Genomic DNA, 20,864 nt, shown 5'->3' with positions numbered 1-20,864 from the left:
AACATATCAAAGCGACATCACAATGATCAAGAAGGTGTAGCCCAGGACTCATCATAGATTCATTTGTTAGCCTGTGACAACGCACGGGCATTCAACTGGTAGTATTAAATAAGGAATCATTTCCTACTTCAATGGAGAACTCGCCGTTCCGGGCCAGGCTAAGATGCCGGGCCACCTTTACACATGGGCCTCATCCACACCCAGCCCAACCGACGTTTCCTCCCAGCGCACCGTCAACTCAGTCACTTTCGTTCCCCTTTATCCAAGCAAGTCAACTCAGTCACTTTCTCCCAAAACCGTCTCGAATCTCCATTAACGCGAAGGTTAATCGAGCGGAGGAGCAGGATGGACAGCCCCCTCCCGCAGCCGCGCAGGGCCGCCGTCCTGATCGCCGCCTGCGCGCTGATCCTCCTCGCCACGGCCCTCCTCCTCCCGCGCGCTCCCCTCGCCCCGCCGCTGACCCCGGCCATCCGCCTCGACCCGCGGGTCGTGCGCAGGAGCGGCAACGAGGTGCTGTGGCAGCTGCCACCGGGCCCGCCGCGCGCCGCCGTGTTCGTCGCTCCCGGATGCACCATCCGCGCCACCGACTTCTTCGACGCCTCCCCTGGCTGCCCGCGCTGCGCGGGGCTCCCCGAGGAGCGCCGGTTCACGCGCGAGGCGCTCCGCCGAGGCTACGCCGTCCTCGCCGTGTCCAGCCGCGCCGAGTGCTGGTCCCTCGACGCCGCCTCCGGCGACGGCAGTGAGCTCGCCGCCGTCGGCTCCATCATCGAATGGTGGGCCAAGGAGGAGCACCCCGAGCTAAGCGGCCTCCCGCTCGTCGGCATCGGCGCGTCCTCGGGCGGGTACTTCGTCTCCGCGCTGGCGGCGAGGGTCAGGTTCAGCAGCGTGGCCATCATGATTGCCGAGGGCGTGTTTGCCGCCATGGAGGAAATCCCGCCCGGCTACCCGCCGGCGCTGTTCGTGCACATGCCCAAGGACGCCGAGAGGGCGCAGATGGTGGCGGCAAGCATAGACAGGCTCAAGTCAAAGCACGTTGATGTGCGGGAGATCCAGTGCAACGCATTTGCCGTGAGTGCCGAATTCTTGGCAGCGAGGATCCCGGGGTTGACCCCGACCGTCGCCGATGGCCTTGTGGACATGCTTCGCCAGAAGTCGTTCTTGGATGAGAAGGGCTTTCTGAAGAACGATGGAAGGAGCACACCTTGGAAGGCCGCGGCGGAGGAAGCGAAGGTCTTGCCGGAGGGGTTCCGGCTAGAGAGGCATGTGACGGAGGAGTTGAATATTGCATATGCATACCATGAATTTACCAGCCTGGAGAATGGAGAGATCTTCAAATGGTTCGATTCCCATATGGATCACAAGATTTGAAGGCGCGCCATTTCTAGATGGCCAGCTTGATGTCGGATTCATGGAGTATTGCTGGTTTTGAGAGGATGCACCATTATGATTCATCGGAGGTGGAAAGAAAGCAGTATATTCTCTAAGGTTTATCCTCAAAGCTTGTAGTTTAACATACCCACTTATGGAATACGGTTTCTCATAGGGTCATGTTTTCCTTTGCCATTGTGTTTACTGCCTTATTCGTGTCACAAGCAAATGGGTGAACTGCCCTCGTTGTTGTTACTGTTGTAACTCATCCCACAGAAATGCGTTAACGCTGTAGTAAACGATAGTATAACTTTTGATAAATTTATCCTCTCTGAACAAGTCCGTTTTTGTGCAGCCAAATTTTTCCAACTCCACCTGTATATCTTGTCATAGTGGCAGGTTCTGACTAACTGACAGTATATCTCTTATGTGTTGAGTAGGATAACATTTCTGTTGTAAGAATATAACTAAAACATAACCATGCTTAATCAGTAGGGATGCAGGTGGACATGCCCGTCGTGTCCGTATCTTTCCGTGCCGGACCAAGATGTACTAATCTCTGCTGCTGTAATTTTCATGCTAATGCTAAAATGATCAACACGGACTAGGCGGACACATCCGCCTGCATTCCTATCAGCCAATCACTAGAAAAATTGATAGTCAATTTTGTTACGTCTATTTGGTGATCATTGCAGTTTTTTCATATCTAGGTACTCCGTTACTTGCAATATTCCGGTGTGTAAGTGGATAGTGTCAATTCATTGATAAATAATCAATCAACAGTTGAGCGCAGAGCACGTACATCTGCAAAAAAGTGTTTGAAATCACTTGTCAATTGCTATATGCAATTATGCATCTACAATAATAAACAGTAAACATGAATGCTACTACTAAATTCGTCCATTTAACTCGACATTCAGATATTATTGGTTACCTCTCACCCAACCTTACCTTTACTCAAGTAGCGTTCTTTGTTTCCCCCAGAAGCTCTTGGTTTTGTTCCATTTCATTTTACACACCTTTTATCATATTTATTGTTACTTATTTGTCCTTATGTACGATTCCGTGTGTACTGGAATGGTGATAGAGGATGTGGATTGAGCTATTTGAGAGCAACTCCTCTTGGGTAGTCTTTGCCCCTACAGTTGTTACAAGTGTTTGCATTGAAAGGTGCTTCGGTGAAAGAGGAGAAACTGATCATCCTTCTGTTCAACACGAGGGCTACTCTTTTGCAGGGAAATCGGCTCTGTAACACTGAAAATGTGTCAATCAGAAAAATATCCCGGTGTGAGGATGATTGGTGACGCAATGGTACTTCTTTGTTAACATTCATAATCATTTACTGTTTGCTAAAATTCGGACAGGTGCAGATTACTTCTTTTCCTATTAAAACGGCCATGATACTGTCGAGTTACTGACACAGTAAATGTTCTATGTTTAGAATCAACAGGTTAAATCCTGTGAAGCAGAATAAGAAGAGCTGAAGTTTTCTCTCCAGGAGGTAATTTTGTCAGAAATAGTAGTTCTCAACTGTGATTAACATGACGTTGCTGATTGCACAATATTCTTACTTCGTTATGCTTGGCATTCAACAATACTGAATCAGGCATGATGCACATAGCACATCCATTGCAGAACTTAGAGCTCATAAGTCAAAATTAAAGGAAAACACCAAAATATAGACTGACCTCAAGTGAGGTTTGAATAAATTTTCTTCCAGAGTAAATTAACATTTAGCTTTTACTTGACATCTAAATTGACTCTTTTGGAGAAGTACTGAAGGGAAAGCTTCGACTCATCTTGAAAGTTCTTGGATTTATTTGGTATCAAACACCAATCCCTTGTTTTGTGTGAAGTTTTGTTGTAACGTCTAGTTGTCCGATGAGTTATCCAAATTTCTGAATGATCACACTTGTTTCTCTGACCATCGGCAACATGTGCCTTTGTCATAGGATTTTTGGGGTTCAAGAGCAAGATTGAAAGGTTGAACTATGAAATTTAGGATATCAACGGAAAAGATGGTCTTATTACAGGTTTTTCTGGGATTCAAAAACAAGGTTTGTAGGTATTTAACTATGCAGTCTAAGAATAACCAACTTTGTGGCATTTGTTAGACCGCTTTGTCAATTTGTGAAACCTTTGCTAGGCATGTTTGGCCATTCCAATGCAGTTTTTTCATGCCATAGTTTCTTGCTATGTAGTGTAGCGCACCTGTCCTGGACACAATGTTTTGCCAAAACTTGCCTATGGTGTGGCAAACAGTTTGCTAGCAACATAAAGTATTAGCTTGACACTTTGCCACAAGGGCAAGGCCACAAGTAGGTGTGGTGAGACGGTGATATTTCGTATACAAAAGAACATGCTCTAAACAGCTAACATTTATAAACTTCTTGTGTTGTAAACTGAGTAGCACTAGTCTGGTGTTTGATTTATTATTGCTCTTTTGTGGTGTTTGGAGTACATAGTTTTTTCTGTCTGTTATTAATCCAGTATAGTAACATTGATATCAAGCAATGGAAAAAGATGGATTTATTACACTCAGAATATATTAGATAGTGATATACATGATAAATCAAAAAAAAATACGATAAATATATCAAGCCACAAGATAGCATCAATCAAGAAAAATGCGTGGTAGGAAGAAATTTAGCCAAGAAACACCCATGACTAAAACTAGTAGTGGGATTCATTTGCCTTCTTGAAGACCCCAGCTTGGGCAGAAGCAGCACTATCAGAGGTCGCGGCCACGACGATGCAGTCCTTCACCTGCTGGGTTGTAAATGGGAACTTGTTGTTCACAATGGAGTTGAGGTATGCAGCTGCCCCCTCGCGTATCAGGGCGCCAATACCATCAGTTCTAGTGTTTGAGAGTGCATCATGCATATTTCCTAGCTTCTTGCCACCTATCATACTGCATGCAGCACCAAATGTCTTGCCGATGTTGCCAAGGGACCCAATAGCTGCAATTATAGCGTCTGGGTGATTCTTCCAGAAGCTGCATTTTAAGCAAAAGAAAACCATTTAAGAAACGTTGTTTTGTGATGTTTGATATTTCTGCTGTTTACTAATTCTAGCTCTTACTCGCAGGATCCAATGAATCCATGCTTCTTTGGACTTGCAGGGACTTCATGGGAAGGTGTACTTGGGGTGCTCGGTGTAGTGCCGTAAGATGGCGTCGGTGTAGTGCCATAAGATGGCGTCGGTGTAGTGCCGTAAGATGGCGTCGGCGTTGGTGTAGTACCGTAAGTTGGTGTCGGTGTCGGGTTGTAGCCTCCTCCTGACCCATGCGAGGGAGTTGGTGAGCCCCCATCTGGTAAGGTATACAGAATTGCAACTATTAGTACTCTGAAATCTATTGCAGCTATTGCCATTCTGTGATATGGCCTGATGTGTTCCGATGGCCATGGAAATTTGGTGCAACTAAGATAGCATGCGAACGAGTTATCAACAGGTGCAACTAGATAGCATGAATTCATTTCATATTTTGCATTAGCTAGGTAGATGTGGTATGCAGCGATCTGCTTATCCACGGACCATGGATCACTGTAGTGGATGCAGTGCGGTGCTATTGTATGAAGTAGTAATAAACACAGTTCTGCACAGAAGGGATGGGGTTAAAACATACAGTGGGGCGTAGAAGAAGAGTAGGTCTTCTGCTCATGCAACTCTCCCAGGCTCCTGCAGGAGCTCAGTGAAACAAGCCCCACCAAGACAGCACTCATCAGAAGAACCTTGCCACCCATCTTGCTCTCAGTATGTGCAGAGTAGACAACAGAATAAGCAACTGAACTGAACTGATGGAGATGCTTGGGTTGATGAACTGAAGGGTCTCCGGATGCCTATATATACATGAGTGGCACTCTACAGTTGCGATGATTCCATTGCATTTGCAGGCATGGACCTGTATATGTTCATCACACTGTTAGTAGTTGGCTGTCAATTAATGCCTTCGATTCGTCCAGCTAGACAGGCATGACGGTGATCTGCTTGCCATCTCTGAAGTTTTGCATGACCAAGCTCCCACGGTGAGTATTTTAGAGCCTGTTTTAACCCAATTCTTCGTCTGGATTTCTGGCTAGCTGCCTCATATTGTTGGTAGATGGTTGGGAACACTGGAGCTTTGCGTAAGGCCGTCGCATTAATATCCTCACTGTGTTTTGGACAGGCTTCTTTCCACTCGGAATGGAATACTTTCCGGTCCCTGAAGATTTAATTGTGATCGGTGCTTGCCAACTACTCGGTGTACTTAAACTATGCATCGAGCTGGATTTGATGCTCTGACTTGGGAAATCCAATGGAAACATGGTGGGGTATGTTTTCTTGCTTCTACTAGAATGTGGAGGCCCTGGATGATCCCAATCCGTTTCACTCTTACATCTGTTTGTATTACTGAAGCTGTCTTTTGGTCCAACTGGAATGTGGTGTGGAGGATTCGGCCTGCTTTAGATAAATGTGAAAAAGTAAGTTTTGCTTATTACCAGACTTGTGCTACAAGGGTTTTGAGTAAATTGCAGAAACCATCGATATTGAAGGCTAGGTATGTAGACATGATTTGGAGTGTAGATTCATTCATTTTGCTCCGTATGTAGTCGTTAGTGAAATCTCTAGAAAGACTTATATTTAGGAACGGAGGGGTGTAAGTCTTTATGGAGATTTCATTATGGATTACGAGGGTGTTTGGTTGGGCTGTGGGTTGTGGAAAAGCTGCTGTGAGCTATGGGTTGTGGAAAAGCTGCTGTGAGCTATGGGTTGTGGAAAAGCTGCTGTGAGCAGTGTTGTCGTTTGATAAATTGGCTGTCTGAGCTGTGGCTTTTGAGTAAATGTTTGGAATACCCCTAAGATGCTGAGACGGTATATATGTCCTGATATCATGGTAATAATCTGTTTTTTGACACGTTTCATTTATTTTTAGTTGATGTATGTATTTTGGAGGTAATTAAAATGTGATAATTGCTAACATTGTTCATATATAACATTAGTTGTTCATACATCATAATGAACATTGTTCGTACATCACTGTTCACATATTTATACCAAATTATACTTCCTATTTCCTACATCTACACCAAAAGACATTACCTGTTCATACATCAATATCTATACCAAAAGACATCACTGGCTCTCCCATAAGATAGTATCCTCGTGTCGCGGCAAACAAAGAGTCAACAATGTTATCACGAACATCATTCATGTTTATCGCATCAAGTAAAGATGAGGCGCTATCGCCTTGTAGTGGTACAGTTTGTCGCAAAACATGTGGCATGTAGTCCTTATCCGCGTCACACTTATCGAACTCTTTGTCACGTAACTTGGTGTTCTGAGTATAATTGTGAAGCGCCATACAAGCAACAATAATCTTCTTTTGTCTTTTAGGCTTGAATTTTGGCACCTTTTTTAAGATGCACCACTTTTCCTTGAGCACACCAAATGTGCGTTCAACCGCATTGCGAAGTGAAGAGTGAGCATGATTGTATACCTCATACTTCCCCGTCTGTTCTCTCCGCCTATTGCGAAACTCCGGTATACGATAGGTTTGGCCTTTCTATGGAGCAAGGTACCCACTTCGGTTTGGATAGCCCGAATCGACAAGGTAGTATTTGCCTAAAAATTATAACAAAGTTAGCATTACAAAAACAAAATTTGAAACTAAATTGCTTTGAATATGAGTATTGTTTGGTAGTACCATGTGGAGGAACATGGAACTTATGTGCATACTTCTTCAGGGTATGATTCAAAATCCTTGTGTCATGTGTCGAGTCCAGCCACCCAACGACGACGAAAGTAAACCTCATTCATACATATGAACGCATGCATACATATGAAGGCATCTATTTTATTCTGCTCATAGAATCAAACATATATACATGTATTTTCTGCTAATAGAATCACATATGAAGGCATGTATTTTTGTGCCGATAGAATCACACACAAACATATATGCATCTATTTTTCATACGCAGTTCATGCACAGGAAAGAAAAAAGAAGAACAGGGGGCTACCTTGGGCAGACCGTGGAGATACTGAGAAGGCCAGGAGGGGGAAGTGGAGGAGGTGAGTGAGGCGAGGGTGGCGGTCTCCGGTGGCGGGCGACGCGAGGGCGGGCGGTCTCCGGTGGCGAGCGAGGCGAGGGCGGGCGGACGAGGCGAGGACGACGGGCGAGGGCTGCCGGACGAACCGAGGAAGGCGGTCTCCAGCGGCAAACGAGGCGAGGGTGAGCGGGCATCGGCGTTTTCGATCTCCGACGGCAGACGAGGCTAGCCGCACAAACCCTAGCGCCGCCCTTGCTGCTCCACCCCCTACCCGCGGGGGATAATGGGTGGGGAGAAGAAAAGAACGGGAGGCTTTGCACGTTTATATGGGAGGGGCAGTTTTCCTGTAATTACAGTGAAGTCACAGGGGGAGGGAGGGCGTGGGATCGATTCACCGCGGGGGAACGCGGTCGAAGCTGCTCGCGACCAGCTTCTCCTCTCGCGTGTAAAAGAGCTGCAGCCGCGGGTCAAAATCGAGACGAAAGTTGGTTGTTTGGTTGGGCCGCCGGCTTCAAAGCGTAGAAAGCTGGTAGGAAGCCCAACCAAACACCCTCTACATACGAATGTATATAAACATACTTTAGAATGTAGATGCACTTTGTTTCGTATGTAGTTCGTAGTGAAATCTTTAAAAGGACTTGTATATTTAGGAACAGAGGAGTATATCTAAAATGCCACAGTCAAGATCTCTGTCAACAATGGGCTATATGCAACAACAGTTGGAATCACAGTTTAGGCTGCTCCCAATGCTTCACTTTGGATAGGTGCTAAGCATGCCAATAAGGTAAAAAATCCTATGTGACAATCTAATTAAGAAGAGAGAGAGAGGAGTTTGATGCCCTCAGAAGGTGCTAGTCATGAGAACCTATGCAAAACATTAAAAATGAAGGGAACTAATGCATGCAAGACTTTAGTTGCTAAACAATTAAATGAGACAACCTTAGCAACAACAAACTAAGCACCAATGCATTGAAGATTATGGTTGCTTAACATATTTAATGCTCTTAGCACCTTACTTAGAGCAAGTACAATAGTATAGCCAGCTGCTGGCTATAAGCCATTGACATGTCACCTATAACCCGTCTTATAGCCAACATGTACAATAGTTCATTGCAAAAGTGTACTACGTCTTTATTATATGGTCCACCTTTTATACTCACAAAATGCCTAGGAACACGTGCTAGAGCTGGCTCTTAGCTAAGAGCCCGCTTACCTTCTCTCTCCTTTAACTAAACAAAAATATATTAGTTTATTCCTTATAGCCAGATGACTCAGCTTTATTGTACTTGCTCTTAGCACATTTGCATTGGAGGAAGCCTTAGGAGCCAATAATAGAAGAATGGTCCAAGAGAACTGTGGCTCATCTACTTGCGCAATGGGCGATTGGCCCTGAGCACCGGGACTCCATGTGACCTTTCGTGCATTTGCCGGCAAAGAGGTTGAGAATTGGAGGGCCTTGAAGGTACCCGGGAATCTCGTTCCATGGCTGCCATTTTCAAAGGGTACAGTTACTTTGATAATTGTTGTGGGCCTTTTAAATTTGGAACACACATATTTTATCGCTCGCATTTTATCTTCAGTTTTATTTTCCTTTTATTTGATGACGCTTAGCGCCACTCGTGGTATTTACCATGACGGTCTCTACTTCACATCTGCTGACACAACAGGCCTGCACAATAGTTTTTCTTCTTCCGAAAAAGCCATAGTCCATGCATGCATCACATGTCATACACATGCATATAGGGAATTAAAATCACAACAGGCCCGCACAAGATTTTCTTTTTCTTCTCAAAAAGCCTAAGGTCATGTATTAAGCATCACATGTCCTCACATGAACAACCATATAGAAAAATAAAATTATATTTAAATCCATGAGGGTGTTGAATTCTTATCCACCGGCGACGAACCGTGAGTATAGCTCGATGCCGCCTCTGGGTTTCGTCTCGGCGAAGCAAATTTTTATAAACCCAGTAGCTTGTAGAAGCAGTGCCCGAGAAGTCGTCGATGCAGACCAGAAGACGTTGATGGCCGTGGTCTGCCTCGGAGGAGGCAATAGCTGCCCTAGAGAAGAAAACACTGATAAGGGCCTATAGAAACTTCGAAGACCATGAAGGTTGACTGACTCCAGAAGGATGCACCTAAAACATAAAACGACGAGATCCTGAAAGACCTACCAAAAACACAACTTTACACACCCTCCGCTGGCGATTAGCATACCAACAGAACGGGAAAGAACAGGGGAGCACATTATTTCTACACTAGAGCACGACTATCGCCTTGCCGCCCAAACTAAACTCATAAAACTCCTTAAAAATACCTAGGAACAAGAAATCAACCATGTAGTTGAACGACATGTTCGAGTCTAATGCCGAGCTCGTTGTCGTCCAGGACCATGCACCGACTCCCTCTTCTCTGGTGACCTAGCCAGGCCAGTGAATTCACTATTGAAGATCATCGCGCTGGATCACCAACGACTGCATCAAGTGCCTCCTAATGAAGACCGCCACCACAAGCAGTCCTGCCATGAGCAGGACTTATTGAAAATATAGCCTAACGACAATAAAATAATTATTTATTTTTCATGTTTGTAACTAATCTTTGTATTATTGTTCTATAATTGCAATGGTTTTTGAATATGAGGTTCAAGGGAGAACTTTGCATATGTGGAAACGTAAACATAAAAATGGTTCATAATCTCGTCTCTAAGATTAGATCATGTATTGCACGATGATCCGTTTTCCTGCTCATAGGACATTATTAAAGTATCAAGGATGTCGGCAACAATGAGAGCACATTGTTGATGGAACAATGGTGTTGGACATACCTAATTAATGATATACCACAAGATCACACTATCACTTTGTTATCAGCATAATCGTGTCAAGTGTTAATGTATGTTGACATCCTTAGACCATGAGAATGTTGTGCACCTTCATGCCGGATAGTTACTGTGGGGTTATCAAGCATTACCCGTAACAGGGTGATTATAACGACAACTTCCGGGTACATCGAAAACATATGTCTAGAAACTTGATAGTTCAAGATTTGGATTCACTCCTCCAACAATGGAGATATACTCTTCGGGCCCTCTCGGTATTAGGTTTCCATCATCGTCTAGCAAGACACAACGTGACATGATCACGGGGATACCGAAATATAGAAACAAAAAAAATAGAACAAAACCGATAGTGAGGATAACTTGATATTGTAATCAAGTTGTTTCTTCATGAGGATACCAACAAAAGTCTCACCTCGGGTTTTGTTATGTATGGCAAAGCAAAGCAAACTGTCTACACAAATAAAAGTGTGTTGGCTAAAAAATATTTGTGTATGTAGGAATCAATATGAGTGTTCAAATCCCGCTATTGATTATTAACCAGAAGGTTGCGAGTCATGTTTCATATTACCAAACTTGCAGGATCTCATGCTTAAGGATCATCGGTTTGTTGAGTACGAGGAGGTAATATGAGCATGATAGAAATTCACTGAAAAAGTGTTAGAGAGGGCGAAAGTGTTTCAGAGAGGATCTTAAAATTTTTCGGAGGGAACTAGATATGTTCTGGCGAAATCGAAAAAGTCTCAAAGTACCCTGGAAGGCACTGGAGTGTCCGGAAAGGTTCAAGAATAGTTGGTAACTTTCCAGAAGGTTCCGTAAATCCTAGTAGTCTACCCCCTGGCTTGTGGTGTCCTGACAGTGATTGTCCCGCATAAAGGTGCACAACATTCTCATGGTCTAAGGATCTCTTTCTCCAAAAGTTCAGGGGCTTCAAAAGTTTGGAAATCTGAAAATGTTCATGGACTTTTTTTGTTGCAAATTTGAAGAAGTTAATGATTTAGTTTTAAATGGACCTGAAACCCCCCAAAAGAACTAAATAAAAGAAATAGAGAAAATATAACCGGACGGAAAAAAATCACGCGCTGAACATGACCTTGACAAAACTAGTTAGTGAGCATAGTTGTAATCTTCCTTATACCCCTTGCATTGACCGGCCCACTAGTTTGTTGTGTGCACGCCATCTACGAAGGACATTATAGTTGCGTGAGAGTTATTTCTCGCTTATAGCAAGATGGAAGCTCCTCTCATGTCACCTGCAACGCGAGCAGGCCGGACCATTCGCCATGGACTCGCTTCACTCGTTGTAGCTTTTCTCCATTTGTTTCTTTGTTTTATCTTCTGTTCTTTTTATTTTTCACCGATTTCTTTTTTTCTTCGCTATAGTTTCAGCTTTATTTTGTTTTGTTTTCATCACGTTCCATTGTTTCTTTCTCAGTTTTCATATTTTTCATGTTTTTCACTTTTTTTGTTTTTCAATGATTTCTTTGTTTCGTTCCTTCTATTCGTTAATTTTCTTTTGTTTTGCAACGTTTTCCTTTGGTTTGTTTGTTTTCTTTTTCCGTTCAGTTTTCTTTCATTTCTTTCTTTAGTTTTATTGTTTTGTCTATTTTTAACGCATGTCTACATTTGTTTTCCACGCTGTATATTTTTCATACACGTGAAGAACGCTTTCTAAGTACAAGTTCAACAATTTTCAACAACATCATTGTTTTGGTATATGTTGGTTTCGTACACATTGCACATTTTTGGTATACATCTATTTCTTAATACTGGTTTAACATGTTTCACATATAAGTTTCACACTTTTTTTAAATATATATTTTGATGTGTAATCTTTTTGTACACACGCACATTTGTTTTATACATCTGATATATATACATGTTTATTATTTTCCAAATACATGATTAACATTTTTAAAACATATATTTTTGAATGTCTACCTTTTTCATGCAGATTATACATTTTTTATACGTTAGTGTTGAGTAACGTGATTGTTTAGGAAATATAGATAGATTAGAATTTGTTCCTGCCTTGACCTGTACGTCAAGATGATCATGTACTCCTATATATATATATATATATATATGCCCATGAGGCTCAAGCAATACAACAATTATTCCACCAATTCCTTTTTCTCTATCAACATGGTATCTCCCGCAAGTTTTTAGACCTAGCCGTCGCCCGCCGCTTTCGCACCGTGCGCCGCCCCTGGGGTGGTCGTCCTCCATGACCGTAGTCGCGGGCCGCGTCGCCCGTACCTAGGATTCGTCTGTCGGTCTTGTTGATCGGCTGCCTAAGAGAGTCTTTTTCCCGATCTCTTGATCCGGGTATTCTCTCTTTTTCCGGTCTCTTGGTCGTCGTTCTTCTTTTTTGGTTTTCTGATCTAAGATCGATTTGTGTCGCCCGCCGCCGCTGTCGACCACCGTGCCTCTACTTCGACATCGGCGCGATCAGGCCTCAACACCGATCCGTCGGCCTCACGCCATGCGGCGGCCCCTTCTGGCCGTCGACAGCGCGTCTTCCCATCGTCGTCCTGTACCGGGCGTCACTGCCCTTATCCGACCGGGATTGCTTCATCACCATCTGCCTCCGTCGTCGCTTCATAAGTACGCACACCAACTGCGTCGGGCCGGCTCCCGGCTCCGGCCGCGTCGGCCTCGTTGGCTTCACCGGGCCGGCCGTACCGGCCTCGCCGGATGCCTCTGGCCAACTGCTCGCTGTCGGCTGCGTCGGCTGCCTCTGACCGACTGCCTGCTGCGACAATCAGTTTCGTCGGCTTCCTCGGGCCGGCCATGTCGGCCTCGCCGGCTGCCTTGGGCCGGCTGCTAGCTGTCGCCTCCGTCGGCTGCCTCTGGCCGACTGCTGGCTCCGGCTGCAATCGTCATCGTCGGCTTCATCTAGACGGAGGGAGTATTATACATTATAAAAAACTCTTTACATACAACTTTCTAACAGTATTAATCAAGCATTTAAAATATGTTAAATTTGTATAAAGATGTTTCTAATGTATACAAAAATATACAATGTGTTTGAAAAAGTTGATCATGTATTTAAAAATGCTATCAAGCATCTGAAAAAAAAAATTAAACATCTACAAAATGGTAAAGGTATATAGATTTGTTTTCATATATACAAAAATATATAGAAAAAATATAAGGTCTACCAAAAAATGTTGATCATGTATTTAGAAAATATTAAACATGAATTTTATTGCAAAACATTTTATTTCTTAAACCGTGCGTCCAAATCTCGAACCGTGTTAACCGTTGGATTTCTCACATCGAGAACATCAAAACTAGATCTCATGTTGAAAGATTTTGACAAAAAAATCTCACAAAAAAACTGGAAGAGAAAACCGTGCCTCTTGCGGAATGAAAAAAGAAAAGAAAACGTGTTTCTTTTCTTAGTTTACGAGGTTAGTATGCTTTGTACGTTTTAGTATGTGCATTTTTCAGTACTTACTAGTTTAGTAGGTCTCGTCCGGTCATGCTCAGAAAGAAGCTTTCATCTTCATTTTCTCATAGCATGGACATGATCACAGTATGTTTGACATCATGGTACTGCAAGAGAGCTTTACGTACTTCAAAATAGCGGGGTCATAATTTTTGTGTCAGTGCAAGAATACCAGCATGTCAGCAGTTTGGATGAGGCGGTGATTATGATTATATTGAATGTCCACCACCACACACGTGTTATCATCTTACACCTTCACCCTCATTCCAGCTTTGCAGACTGTCCTTGTGTATGTAGGGCCGAAAACCCCTTCCTCTTGTTCTGCTCCTACACTCGCAACCGCGTCGGTTTGTGTCTCGCCTGGTTTGCACCTTGTAATTACTAAACCCTCATCTAATTAATAAAATGATATGCAATTTTTCATATTCCTAAATAATAACCTTCAGTATATATGATATTCTCCACACAAAATTGTTGGGGAACGCGACAGAAAACAAAAAAATTCTGATCTACGAGCACACCCACGATCACTATGGAGACTGCATACAAGGCTCGATCTTTTCGTTACCGACTCGTAGCGAACCAGAAGTAGAGTCGATGACGATCGGTGGTACAGATCCCCGCAGCTAGGATTTACAACCTCCCAACCGCGAGGATGTACTCCCTCGTCTGCCCCTCGGACAGCCCTCCGGGAGGCGGTCGGACAGCCCTCGGGAGGACCATCAAAAACCGAAAGGTCAATCGGACACCCCTTCGAGAGGACCCTCAAAACTCGAACAGTTACTCGGATAGCCCTTCAGGAGGTACTACTGAACTAAGACCGAAACTACGATCTCTATACAGAGTTGCACACATACGATGTCATCTATCCGACAGGGCTTTGCAGTCTAGAACTAGTTCCCACGAGAACCTAGACAACCTTTCGGCTCTACGAAACTATTTTGCTGGGAGGGAGAGAGAAAGCCAGATCATGCATGGCATGTGTGTGTGAGAAAGAGTGAGTGTGGAGAGTGCATCTCCACCTCTATTTATAGGAAAACTCAAGGGGTGGGGTGGCACTTGAAATACCCAAAACCCCCATGAAAGTGGCCCTTAACAAGGGCATAAAGGGAAAGCGAATGGGTGCCCTTATCCTTCCATATCACCCCCTCAAGAAATTTTGTGGAAGCTCAACTTTCAACCATAACCATAAATGCATTTTCAGTATTCATCAAAAACATTTTTCTGCGTCTGAATAATCCGAAACTTTTTTTGTAGGCCTACAACATTTCCAGTACCCACTAAAATAATTTTGGACGCGTTCCGAAACATTTTCAAATCAATTATTTTCATTTCTGAAAAGAAACCAAAGCGGTTCCGGCAGTCCGGAACATTTCCGTTTTTTCTCTCTGAAAATCTCACAAGTTGCCACAACAATTCTAGTACACTCCAATAATTTCCACGCGTGTGCCGAAACCAATTTGACTTAATGGTATACTCCGAAAGAACTTTTCGGTTTTGCCGAAACACTTCCGGTGTTCTCTTTCCCCGGAACTCTTCCGTTGTCCCCGAAACTTTTCCGGTGATTTTTTCTCAGACTCCCTGTCTAGTATTCAGCAGATAGATGACCCTTAAGCATGTGACCCTATAGGTTCGGTGAAGTATAGACATGACCAGAACACTTTCCGAGCAATGATCAACATCGGAGCCGTGGAAACCCATATTGACCAACTATACCCACATGAATAAATATTCGAGCGAACCTCCAGTTTCCATGTGCTATTCCTTTTACTTCGCAATATGTTACAAACACCAGAGGTCAGACTTGTCGGCATCCCCGTGAATCAACACTTGTCCACTATGCCAGTTACCTCATTACCGATTTTGTTCTCTTTTCTCGTTTCTGTGTTTCGGCATCCATGTGATCAAATCACAATGTGTGTGGCCAGATGATGATGGATACCGTAACACCGAGAGGCCCCAAACAATATATCTCCATTGTCAGAGGAGCAAATCCCAATCTCGAGCTACCAAGTTACTTGTCATAGTTTTCCGTGAACCCGTAAACAGTCGTAATAGCCACCCTGTTACAGATGATGTTTAACAAACCCCAAAGTTCACGAAACAAGTATGAAGGAACTCGATACTCTCATGGTCTAAGGAATTATGCAAACGTTAATTTTCTTAGTGTTTATTAACCCCTAACTTGTGACGAATGTATCTCATGGCATAACATCAAGTGGGTCGATTCAACACAAGTGTTCTACTAACATTGTGCCCTCAAAGTTGCTGGCATAGTCATGCCCATGATTAGGAAAACAGAACCATCATGCAACACTTGAGCTAGTCTTAGAGGCTAGACTAGGAATACTTTTTACCGTTTATTATTCCACACGTGCATACGAGTCTTCCTCCGAGCGTCGTGCTTATTGTAGACTCGAGAACCATAGCAGTTATAGCATGGAACATAAACATAATTATGAACATGGAGATAAACAATAACATTTATTATTGCCTCTCGGGCATATCTCCTACAGAATCCCACTTGCAGTAGAGTCAATAATCTAGTCAATGCTAATGCACTTTACACCTATGGCATACCGGTGTAACAACTGTTTCGCTTGTGGTATAGCCTTCTGTCCAACATATCTGACAACTTCAGTTCCGTGTGTATCTTTTCATCTCCTCGCATTTTCACGTTTTCACAAAATTCATATTTTGTGTGGACTTGGCATTGTATACATGTGAATTACTGGTCGAACCTTGATTCCTCAAACTAAGCTATGGAGCATCTATCTGCAATAGTGTCCCATTGACCAAAGCCATCTTGGAGCCATACTAAGGGTGTGTTCAGTTGGGGGACCAAGTGGAATGTCATGGAATCATTCCATTCCCTAGGAATGGAATGGTTCCATGTTGGTGTTTGGTCAGAATGGAATAAGGTAGGATGGAATGGTTCTTAGGAGAAGAACGAACCCCCCTCTCCCCACGGTGCACACAAACCAAGCGGCGGTGGCGACACACACGGACGAGCGGCGGCAGGGACGCATGCGGACAAGCAGCAGCGGCCGCGCATGCGAGCGAGTAGCTGCAACGACGGCGGGGCACATGGACGAGCGCGGCAACAACACACGCTGACGAGCTGTGGCGGCCACGCACACGGGCGAGCAGCTGCAGCGATGGCGGCACATGCGAACGAGTAGCGGCGGCGACTCACAGACATGAGCAGCGGGGGAGGGAAGGAATGAACAGGAGGAGGAGATGCAACCGGTTCCGCGTGGTCCGCTCGATTTGGAGAGCCATTCGGAACAACATATCAAGGGTGTTAGGGCATATTTATCCCTAAGTGATTTGGGTGATTGATGATAGTACCTCAACGGACTAATCGTGTGCATTGAGCATTTTAGATAATTCATGACAAAGGCACAAGGCGTTTCGGCTCCCCTTCGTGGATTAGAAGCATGGTGGCTTCTACGGTTCTCTTTGGTGGTTTTGAGTCATAGGAACGCCGTACTATTAAGAGGGGATCCGTGTCGAAAAGGTTGGCTGGAATCAAACTCTCACGCGCACATTTTATCTCCACCGCTTTTCCCTTGTTGCTATGGAGCCCCCCTTGTTCTTTCTCTCTCTCTCTTGGCAAATAGGCTCTACGGTAGTACCGCTAGAGGTGAGCGGTAGTACCGCTTACCGCCCCCTGGCTAGCGGTAGTACCGCTCCAAGAATGTAGTACCGCTCTCGTAGCGGTTGTGCTACATCGGACCTTCTGCGAAGACTTTCTCAGTGGTGGTAGGCCCGGTAGTAGCTCTTGCACTACCTTGGGTAAAGCGGTAGTACCGCTCTAGTCCTAGCGGTAGTACCGCTACCCCTGAGCGGTAGTACCGCTGTGCTCATACAGTAAGTGGGAGTAACGGTTGGTTTTGTTCCCCAACTATATAAGGGGTTCTTCCACTCCGTGAACCCTACCTTTGACCCTCCAAGACTCCATTGTTGCTCCCTAAGCTCATATGTGCCTGATCTCTCTCCTTAGCCAAAAAAACTTGTTGATTTCCTAGGGATTGGTTGAGAAGGCCAAGATCTACACCTCCAGCAAGAGAAAATTGATTCCCCCACTAATCCCTTGCGGATCTTGTTACTCTTGGGTGTTTGAGCACCCTAGATGGTTGAGGTCACCTCGGAGCCACATTCCATTTTGGTGAAGCTCTGTGGTCTTGTTGGGAGCCTCTAAGCTTTGTGTGGAGATAGCCCCAACCTTGTTTGTAAAGGTTCGATCGCCGCCTTCAAGGGCACCTATAGTGGAATCACAGCACCTTGCATTGTGTGAGGGCGTGAGGAGAATACGGTGGCCCTAGTGGTTTATTGGGGAACATTGTGCCTCCACACCACTCCAACGGAGACATATTTCCTGTCAAAGGGAAGGAACTTCGATAACACATCCTCGTCTTCATCGGTTCCACTTGTGGTTATCTCTAACCTTTACATTGTGTATGTTATTGTTGTAGAGTATTTCTTACTTGCTTTAGTGGTTATAGTTGGTAGCATCATATAGGTTGCTCACCTAGTTGTCTTTTTAGAGAACCTTTATGTTGCTAACCCTAACTTGTTAAGAATAGCTAAAAATTGGTAGTTGCCTATTCACCCCCCTCTAGTCAACCATATTGATCCTTTCAATTGGTATCAGAGCCACGTCTCTTTATTAAGGGTTTCACCATCCGAAGAGTATGGATGATGATGAGGGAGGAGTCCATGGACAACCCGAGGCCATGGCCTTGACTTCGGTCACAAGGGACGATTTGAATGCGGCTATGGCCAACCTCAGGACGTCCTTGACAAACAAAGTCAAGACCGTGCTTAAAGAGTTAATTGAGGGGATTAAAAGTTCTCCCGAACCGGCGTTGGTGGCTAAACCCGCCAACACGGATTCAGAGGCCAATTCCTCCAAGGAAGCTAACTGGGTGTTTTCCATTAAGTCTCATTTGAATCACAGCTCAACACATTTATGGAGAATCGTTGAGCAAGTATACTACCCGCATGACCCAAGAACTCTCACTCCAAGAGAAGAAGCGGACAATCAATATAATCACTCCACATTATTCATTCTCCAGTCCGCAGTGCCTCCTGAAGATCTTCCTCACTTGCGCCCCTTCACTCTGGCTAAGGACTGTTGGGAGCACATTATGGTGATGTACAAGGGAAGCTCAAGCATTCAACGGTCCAACTATGAAGTGGTTCTTGATGAGGCCGATGAGTTTGTGATGAAGGAAGATGAGGACCCTCGAGATCTCTATCGAAGGGTGACTTCTATTGCTGTTTCCCTCAAGGATCATGGAAGCAAGGATGTGGATGACACATGGATCAAGCGCAAGTTTCTCAAGACTATCATGCCATTCAACAAAGCCATGTCATCCGTCATTCGCCAACGACCAGATTTCCACTCCTTGTCCTCGAGTGAGGTGTTAGAGGAATTCATTGCAATGTCAATCATGAACAAGACCGCTGATAATGCTCTTGCTCGCGTTCGGTCAAAGACAACTTCACCCAACCTTGCCTTAAAAGCAAAGGCTGCTTCTGAAGAACAAGAGGAGGAGGAGGAAGAGGAAGGCTGCCCTGAATACACTAAGTATGCTTATCAGGAGCACATGGCTCTTTCGTCAAGGCAATTCTGGGGCAACAAGAGAAAATCAAGGCCCAATTTCTCCAAGAATAACTCAAGTGGGTTCAAGACCAAGCAACGTGTGAGGACATGCTATAACTGCGGCAATGTGAGTCATTTCGTGGCAGAGTGTCCCTATGATAAGAGGGAAGACAACAGGGGCAAGCTCATTCGCAAAGACAAAGCCAAGTCTTTCGCAAAGAAGAACAACTTTGTCAAGAAACCCCATCCAAAGGGTATGGTGGCACTTGAAGAGTACCCCTCCAAAGATGATGACGATGATGGTATGGTGGCAACGGCTACTGTAGACATTGCCACCCCTCTCCCAAGGTATCTCTCTTCGGCGCCCCCAACGATAACCGCATCGCCAAGTGTCTTATGGCCAAAGGTATCGATCAGGTAACACCCAGCATTAAGACCACCATCACTACTGCTCCTTCATTGTTAAACCGTGTTGATGATAGTGATGTTGTGGAACTTAATGAGCATGATTTTGACAAATTTCTGTGTAAAATCAAAGGAGAATGAAAGAAGCACTTTGTTGCTCTTTTAGAACAACTGGGTGAGGCTAATGACCTCATCGAGTCTCATGAGGAGACTATCTCCGAGCTGCAAGGACATAGTCGTGACTATGCCGATGAGATTGCTAAATTATCTATTGCTCTAGAAAAAGAGTGCAGTCTTCGTTTGGCTCTTGTGGAGTCACACAACGATGGCTGTGCTAAAATACAAAAGGAGCTAGATCACAATATTGTCCTTACACGTGTGCTTAAGTCTGAAAAGGCTGCACTTGGGGTTGGCCATGACAGACTCAAGGAGGAGTTTGATACACTTGACAAGGCTCACAAGGTCTTGAAAGGTGCTCATTTCTCCCTGAAAGAGTCTCATGATCAACTCCAAGAAAATTTTACCAAGGAGATCTCTACCTGTCCTCCTTTTGTTATAATTGATAATGCTTGTACAACTAACCCTTGTTGTGAGCATGTACATCTTGTGGAGGAAAATGCTAAGTTGAAGGATCGACTTGAGAAGGGCCTTGTGTCATGCATCCAAGGCAAGAAGAACCTAAACGACCTTTTGAGTAATCAAAAGGGAGTTGTAGGAAAGGAGGGACTTGGACTTACATCCAAGTCGAAAAGTAAAAGGAAGAATAGGAACAAGCGATCTCCTACCCTGATGGACATCTTTGTCAAAGAGGGCGAAGGGACTCAGAAGGCGAACAGGAACAAGGTGGAGGATGGTATCGTCAAGAAGGGCAAAACCATTCCTACCAACACAGCCGACAAACTTAATCCATCTTATGTTTTATGTCGTGCTGGTGATGGGCATGTTTATGCTAGATTTGTTGGTTCTTACTATGAGTCCATTGAATGGGCTATTTGGGTTCCTAAGACCCTTGTTTCTAACATTAAAGGACCCATTCAAAAATGGATAACGAGAACCAAGCCTTGATCCATTGCAGGAGTTTTCTTCCGGTGGGGTGTCATGGTTGCTCGATAGTGGAGCAAAAAATCATATGAGCGGAAGCAAGGACTTAGTGGTGGACGT

The 20,864-nt window shown here is 44.5% G+C and overlaps 2 protein-coding genes and 1 long non-coding RNA gene across 3 annotated transcripts; 2 read left to right on the top strand and 1 right to left on the bottom strand.

The window, feature by feature from the left end:
• The first annotated feature begins 294 nt into the window (after positions 1 to 294).
• On the top strand, positions 295 to 1,689 carry LOC123442921. The gene has a single exon (XM_045119104.1). It carries the CDS (start codon positions 346 to 348, stop codon positions 1,366 to 1,368), a length of 1,023 nt encoding a protein of 340 aa, XP_044975039.1. The 5' UTR covers positions 295 to 345; the 3' UTR covers positions 1,369 to 1,689.
• Positions 1,690 to 3,882: 2,193 nt separating this feature from the next.
• On the bottom strand, positions 3,883 to 5,128 carry LOC123442919 (protodermal factor 1-like). The gene is made up of 3 exons (XM_045119103.1): positions 4,994 to 5,128; positions 4,450 to 4,678; positions 3,883 to 4,363 (listed from the first exon to the last, which is right to left on the bottom strand). The coding sequence occupies exons 1-3, from the start codon at positions 5,109 to 5,111 to the stop codon at positions 4,042 to 4,044; spliced, it is 669 nt and encodes a 222-aa protein (XP_044975038.1). The 5' UTR covers positions 5,112 to 5,128; the 3' UTR covers positions 3,883 to 4,041.
• A 173-nt stretch (positions 5,129 to 5,301) lies between these two features.
• LOC123442920 lies at positions 5,302 to 6,354 on the top strand. Its single transcript, XR_006630541.1, has 2 exons — positions 5,302 to 5,393; positions 5,534 to 6,354. It is a non-coding gene; the product is annotated as an uncharacterized LOC123442920 (long non-coding RNA).
• Positions 6,355 to 20,864: the final 14,510 nt, after the last annotated feature.

Source organism: Hordeum vulgare, chromosome 3H (genome assembly GCF_904849725.1).
Source record: "Hordeum vulgare subsp. vulgare chromosome 3H, MorexV3_pseudomolecules_assembly, whole genome shotgun sequence".
NCBI lineage: Eukaryota > Viridiplantae > Streptophyta > Magnoliopsida > Poales > Poaceae > Hordeum > Hordeum vulgare.
Note: the sequence above shows the minus strand (reverse complement) of the source record. Positions and strands in the feature narration are given on the sequence as shown.

Coding starts and splice junctions, on each gene's coding strand:
- LOC123442919 (XM_045119103.1), bottom strand. CDS start 5,111: ATGGGTGGCAAGGTTCTTCTGATGAGTGCTGTCTTGGTGGGGCTTGTT. Junction 4,679..4,993: donor CTCTTCTTCTACGCCCCACT/GTATGTTTTAAC, acceptor ATACCTTACCAG/ATGGGGGCTCACCAACTCCC. Junction 4,364..4,449: donor GGATTCATTGGATCCTGCGA/GTAAGAGCTAGA, acceptor CTTAAAATGCAG/CTTCTGGAAGAATCACCCAG.
- LOC123442921 (XM_045119104.1), top strand. CDS start 346: ATGGACAGCCCCCTCCCGCAGCCGCGCAGGGCCGCCGTCCTGATCGCC.